The sequence below is a fragment of the Pterocles gutturalis genome, unplaced genomic scaffold (genome assembly GCF_000699245.1).
Source record: "Pterocles gutturalis isolate BGI_N339 unplaced genomic scaffold, ASM69924v1 scaffold11402, whole genome shotgun sequence".
NCBI lineage: Eukaryota > Metazoa > Chordata > Aves > Pterocliformes > Pteroclidae > Pterocles > Pterocles gutturalis.
Window position 1 is genome coordinate 135,112 of NW_010112982.1, and position 6,998 is coordinate 142,109.

General features: G+C 43.7%; 1 protein-coding gene across 1 annotated transcript in view; it reads left to right on the forward strand.

Annotated features, from left to right (window-relative positions):
• PACRG (PARK2 co-regulated) overlaps positions 1-2,997 on the forward strand; it is a 103,783-nt gene extending 100,786 nt beyond the window's left edge. Inside the window, exon 3 of the mRNA XM_010074282.1 lies at positions 2,529-2,997. Coding sequence (XP_010072584.1) covers positions 2,529-2,689 — 161 coding nt within the window. The 3' untranslated portion in view covers positions 2,690-2,997. The remainder of the gene's footprint in view (positions 1-2,528) is intronic.
• The last annotated feature ends 4,001 nt before the right edge of the window (positions 2,998-6,998 follow it).

The following is a 6,998-nucleotide window of genomic DNA, read 5'->3' on the forward strand; positions in this document are numbered from 1 at the left end:
TTAGTGGATGTTGCCCTGTTGGGTTAATGATTATCTCTTTTGTCTGAAAGATGGGTTAATTCCTATGGCTGCATAGGAGAGCTATTTTAGTACTTAGCAGGTGACCTCCATGCTGACATAACCTTTCTGGTATTGTTGGTTGTAGCTTGTGTCATGACATTAATGTGAATTATGGCTGTCTTGAGGATACAAACCTTCATATAGCACAGATGGTCCGTACGAAAAAAAAATTGTAATGACAGTCTGCACATCACGCATTCAGCCTTCCCTTGCAGATGATTTCCTTTATCATTGCCTCATTCTCTTAGGCACCTTTTAATCAAGCATCTCAGGCATCATCTATTGTACAGGCTATGCTCTGTAGTAATGACTGTAGCATGAGATTCTGCAAAATACCTCTGCTACCAGCATTATCACAACGTCTTGTTGGCCTCCTCCAAACTTGCTCAGCAATGTATTGCCATGACTTCCAGAGAGCTGATTTTTTTACTACTTCTTTGAAAGAACGATGAAAGCTGTGTAAGCTCATTAGCAGAGCATGTGTGTAGGCTTAAAATTACAGATAATAGAGAAATAGTTGGAAAGTCAGTAATTCCTTTACACACTTGCCAAGGCTTAGGTCAAGGTTCAGGTTTGCCTTTGCTCAAACTGGTGAAATCAGAAATAGCTCCAGGTGTTCTGGGGAGTGCTGGCAGTGCACATGCAACACAGGTGATGAGGCACAGTTGATCTCGGTTGTTTTCTGCAAGAGCAAAGCATGTTTACTCTAAATTGCACTCAATTGTGTGTGATGTGCTTTTCTTTTTGCATTAATATTTTGTATAAGTCAGTCCTTTTATGTAATAGCTCTTGGTGTTTTCTATGCACTCTCGTAATTTGTTCTTTCTAACATTACAGTAACTCAATTGTAGCAAATTTTGATGTCACAACCCTGGCTTTTCATGTCAGTGAAATAAATAGATAAGATATAGGAAAGCACTCGTGTGCTTAAGAGTAATCATCACCAAAATATTACTGCCTTTCCACTCAGAAGCCCAGTCCTTGTATGTCACATCTGTATTTGTGTAAAGATTTTACAAAAACCAAAGTGACAGAAATGTGTGTGAAGAGTTTGAAAAACTGATATACACATAATTAACTTGGAGTGCAATCAGGTATTTTACAGGAAAATACTGCAAAAGGATTATTTTTACCCACATTCATCAGCTCTTTCTTCATGACCATGTTCTTCGGTTTTTGCTGGTAGCAAAGTCACAAACGTTTAATCCAGATCCTCACACATAGGTCCAGGAGAGGATGTGAGGATGGGTGCAGTCATACAGGTACACCCCATCGGCCTGGGGCAGCAGCTGGAGCAAAATCTACCCTGGCCCTTGTGTGCGCTGTGTTTCTCACGTGAAAGGCAGGCACTACCCCAGAAGCTGGTTGCGTCGTTTTGACAAATGTGTCCTTTGCCTGCCGGTTGAGAGTGTCAGTAAGCAAGCGACGCTATTTGAGATGTTAAATGTATGACATGGGCACATCGCCACCAGTGCCCGGAGTGAGACCACTGACTGGTTTTGTGTGGACTGCCCTGCAGCAGTGCGACAGCCGCTCCGCCTGGCCACGGCGCCCGAGCTAAGAACAGTATGCTCCTTCTGAATTATCTTTGATGTATGTCCTGGAATATACCATATATTAAGATAGCTTTCAGAATATTGTTTTAAAACAAAATGAAATATATTTTCCTCCTTTAAATCTCTCAGCACCATTGTGGTTGACGTTATTTCTTATTCTCGTATTTTTTTTGTTGTCACAGTTGTTCATACTGATTTTTTTAAGGAATTATGCTGTGTGTGTATGAGTGTATGTCACCCTGGCTAGTCCATGTTAGAGAAAGCAACAGTAAATGTTACTGCATCTGGGAGCTGCAATTTGTCCTTTTGACATTGACTTAATTTTACACATTTTTCAGCGAGCGAAATGCAATGAGTGCCATGTTATACTCCAAAGATCTCTTTTAGGCCACATGACATCCCCTCTATCAGAAACAACATGAGTGTGTGAATATGACATCTAACATGGAACAATCCCAAAACAATACCTATGTAAGATTTTAAACCATAAGAAGTTTAGCTTAAGTCACATTTTGAAGATAGGCATTTATGCACCTTGCAGTAGAATTTTGTCCTAAACAAGCAATGTTAGAAAAAAAGAAGTCATGGTCTTAAGAAATTTATTGTGTAAGAGTCCATCTTTGTCTTATTAAATAATGTGTTTTCTTTATTTTTATTAGTATTTTTGCTAAGATACTGAAGTAATGCATAGATAAACAAATTCTGAATGCATGCAAAGTTGGAACCTGAGCAGACCCTTAAAGAGATACCAAAACCATCCAGTCTTCAAATTCAGCTCTGTTTCATGTCACGGAGTGAAGTTTCTAATAGAGGCACAGGGACTGACCAGCAACTGAAATTTCCTATGTCACTATTTCAAAGCGTAACAGTGAATTTAATAGAGTTCTTGTTTTTTTCTGTTTTATTAACCAGTTAATTCAGGCGATGGGATAGACTACAGCCAGCAGAAGCGTGAAAATGTTGGAGTTCTGATTCAAGAGACACTGGAAGCCTTTGAACGCTACGGTGGAGAAAATGCATATATAAACATTAAATACATGATCCCTACTTACGAGTCGTGCATATTAAACTGAGTTGTAACAAATGGGACGATTCCATTTGTGTTCTAAAAAAACTGTATCTGACTCTGTATGGCATCTTGTTAGTCATGCTTTTTTTCTCTACAGCTGCTAAAAGAGTGGCTTTTGGGGCATTAGAGTGTTAGCACTATTGTGCACAAGGCTTTCCAATACATAAATAGTGCCTGTTCCTTGGATTACAATGGTGTACTGTGCTTGTTTGTTCCCTGAAAGAATCGCTCCTTTATAACAGCGCTGACTCGAGCAGGAATTGGAGTTAAACCTTCACTTGTATAGACAATAAAACTATAATTTTCATACGCAATTCAGCAATTGCTGTTCTGTGTCCGCTTGCCCCGAGGGTGATGTCAGAGGCTGTAACAAGAAGAGTTTATGCTGACTGCTTAATAGGTGTTTGTCATGGAAGAGAAACACCAGTTCAGCAATGCCTCTCTAGCAGCTGTGCCGAATAACGTGCACTGACATACAATACAATTGTTGAACGTATATACCAATTACAGTGGGAAAATGTATATGGTCCATTATAAAGCACTGTCATTAAATTAATTCATGTTTCCTGATCTCAGCTCCCAGGTGTTCACCTTTTCATGGAACTTGTGTTCCTCTTAGTGAACATCAGGCACAACCACAGGTTTGCAGAAGCCCAGACAAAACTTCCATAGATCAGTTGGGAGATACGGCATTGAGAACCTACCAGTCCCTAACAACACTGGTAATTGGAGTAAACACAGAATACACACATGTATTTTTAAAGGGCTCTGGGTATTTTTTGTAACTGAAAGGCTGCGGTTGCTATTTCTTTTCTGTTATTATTATGGTATATATGTGTACAAACAATGGAACTACTGTTACAAGAATCCCTTACAATTTCCTACTCAGTTTCTCCCTGTATGCCCACAACAGGAATCTGATAATGGATTTAAGCAAAGCTATTGAGATTGACTTTATTGCTTTTTAAGCATTTCTATGGAATAAAACTACAAAAAATAAAACAAGTTTTACAGCTCTCAAGGACAACCATTTAAAAATATTGAGTCAGCTCAAAACGAATCAGGAGATACGAGCTTTGTCTAAAAAGCATGAGATTTTTAAAGTGCAGACTTTGAGCTCATTTTGCTTTTATTGTCCTTTCTGGAAACTCTTAAAATATATGCAAGTTGCACTTTCAAGTGTTTCTCTGTAACTGTTAGAGCTCAAAATGCATTCTTTAGTGTTAGATGCATGAGACTTTTTGCAAGTGCGTATCCACATCCATATTCACACCCGGCAAGGCTTACCGGGGTGAGAGACAGCCTGGAAGCATGGGGAGCACCTTCCCACCTGCTGAAACTTCAAGCTGGATCTGTCGTCAGAGTGACATTAGACTTGCTTTTTTCTGTTCTGTGGGATCTTCAGCCCAAGTATATTTTTTTTTCTTTTGCTTTCTTCACTTTGCTGTAATTGAAAAGAGCTCTTTGAGGAACTGCGGCATCAAGTGATGCTATCGGCTACGAGTGCTCACCGGTCCCTGGTTTAGGCATGGCTGCTGCGGGTGTGCCTTTTTCCCAGGCTCTGGAGACCTTTCTTTTCTGTTTGGTTTTTGGTTCTGAGATTTATTTTACACCTTGCCAGGGCTTCCCTCAAGTTCCTAGAGTGTAGGCAGCGTCTGTCCTGTGACTAACACGCACCTGAGATGGATGAGCACATCCAATATGCTGCCTCACGTCTGGGGTATCTGTCAATCTTTCACCTCCCAGGCAAAAAGGAATGTGAAGCCTGGCTGTAGGCTGTGTCCTGGGAAACTCAAGAGCTTTGTCTTCAAACCTTGCATCACAGAGTCCAGCAGGGTGTGGGAAGGGGGCTAAGGCCACATCTTCTCTTCCAAAAAAGCCTTTCTACGCAGACACCCTGGCACTATCAGCACAGCCTTTGCTTGCAGTTTCTCCCCGTTTCCCCTCAGCAGACCCCTTTCCGGCATTGTCCCTGGCACCACTGAGCCATACTTTTCCATTTACTGGCACCTATGGGTTTGGTTATTGTGGCATTGCAGGTTTCCCGTGAGTACAAAGTGTGCTGGAGGACTGCCGCTTGGAGGGAGCCGAGTTATTCAGCTCGGAAACAAATCAGGCCCTTCATAAAAGGAAAAATCTCAGGCCACCTTTCACTCCTTAGCAATTTGTATTCTGTCCTTAAGAGAAAGCCCAGTACCGCTCTTTGCCTGAGATCACAAAACCCCTCAATAGCTGGCTTCAGTTCCCCCGCCGCTGGGCTCCAGCCACGGAGCTGCTGGCAGAAGGGACAGTGCGGGGAAGGGCTCTTGTCCCTGGGATTTCCCCATCCCGTCACCCCTCTGCATCCTGGCAGCGCCGCTGAGGCTGAGGGGAAGCTGCAAGCTCCTCACCAGCTTTCTAACTCTGTTCCCTGACTCACTCTTTTTGCATCCCCCCCTCCTTTAGCTCAACGAGGACAAGACCACTGGCTGACAAAGGGACACCAGGGAAAACGGGCGCTTCGTGCAGCTGCAGACTTGCCCAGGCCTGATCCCTATGCTCTTTCCTGAACCTTTCTTTCACAAGACGTTGCTTCAGCAAGGAGTGACCTTATTGCAAACCATAAGTGCAATAGAGGTCATGCCCCTACACATGAGGAAAAAAAAGGGTTTACAGCAAAGTGCTTTCACTGGCATGGTCAGGATGGGACCTCTACCATCCTAGTTCTATGCCTGGGCCATTGCTTCAAAAGGGACCATTCTCCCCTAACCTTACTAATCCTAGGAGCTGGAGCTGGATGGATAAAAACAAGCATGATAAAAACTGCAGGCTGGTAATTTAGGAATGCTGAGAATAAAACTACTTTAAGATGTCACTTTACTAAGTCAAACTGTGGGCTTCCCAACCTTGACAGTGTCCCTTTAAGCATGATCAGCAGCGTATTTATAGGCAATTGCAGCACAGCTCAGAGCACTTTATAAAGCACAAGATCAAGGACCCAGGTGCTTAAGCATCTGACTAATACTATCTCATTCAATACACTGCTCAGCTATTTTACCATGCTCAAAAAATTGAACTGTGGTTAAAAAATAGTAACTGCCTCTCTTTTCACTGGGTCATGTCATTGTGGCCACTGACACTAGGGGCAAGCCAATCAACAGTTTCTAACTGTGATCAATTAAAAGGCACTCTGGGCCAGGTGTTTCCAGGGTATAAATTAAGCATAGCACCATTAAAGGTACCTGGGCTCTGCAGAATGGATGTGGTGGTTGCCTTGTGCTGGGGTCTGCTCCTGCTTTTTGGTTCTCTGGCTGCTGCAAGGTAGGTGGCATCAGTAGAGGTCCCTGTGGATGATGAAATAAGCCATGAGTGCTGGTTTTCTGAGACTAAATGTTTGAGAGGTCTCCAGTTTATTAAAATAAACATGTTAGGTAGGTTGGCTGGTGGTTGTTTAGCTTGAAGAATACAAAACATATGCTAACACTAGGGAAAAAAAAGGATCTGCCTGTGGCCTTCTTTGTCTTGCATAATCATCAAACCAGGAACAGAATGAGATGTTTTTAATGATTTCTCCCCCAGAGCTGTGTAAGGAAACCCTGTAACAGGTATGAGTTTGGGGAACTCTGGCATTTTGTGGATGCTGGTGGGTGCTATAAACCAGTTGCTGTGCAGGCTGTTGAGCCCCTGACTGGTACAAGGCCTCTGTGTGAAGCTGAGCAGGGGCAGAGGTGGCTGGGGGTCTTGTCCCACTTGGGCTGGGGCTGCCCAGGGGCTCCTGTGGGGGGGCACAGCCTGGCAGAGGAGCCCTCAAGCTGCTGCCAACACTGGCAGTAGGGAGCCGGAGCCAGGCTTCTGGCTGGTGGCTTTCTAGTGTTTCAAAGAGATGGAGCTGACAAAAGGAGCTTTAAAAAGGCCTCTGAGGAGTCAAATACAAAAGGGCTGTGGGAAGCTGTGAGTGGGAGGGAAGGTACGGGACCCTGGGTGGGGGGTGTGGGGAGGTGCAGCTTGCAGCCAAGCAGGGCAAAAATTTAAAAAAAGCTATGCTGTGTGCTTTCCTAATCCTGTCTGGAGACCCTCTGACTTCAGAAAAGCCTTCTCCAGTCTGAGGGGCTCTGCAGGCAGTGGGGCAGTTCACATTTTTCCGCTCATCTGTAACATCCTGTGTTTTCTGCTTTAAATAAAAGCAGCGATGCTTGTGGGAACTCTGTACAAAGCCTGTCTGCTTGCAACCACTCGGAGCTGCTTTGTGCCTCCTGGAGACTGGGGGAAGAAGGTTCATGCCCCGGCAGGACAAGAAGTTCCCTGCACCGGCCCCGTAATCCTTCTGGCACGTG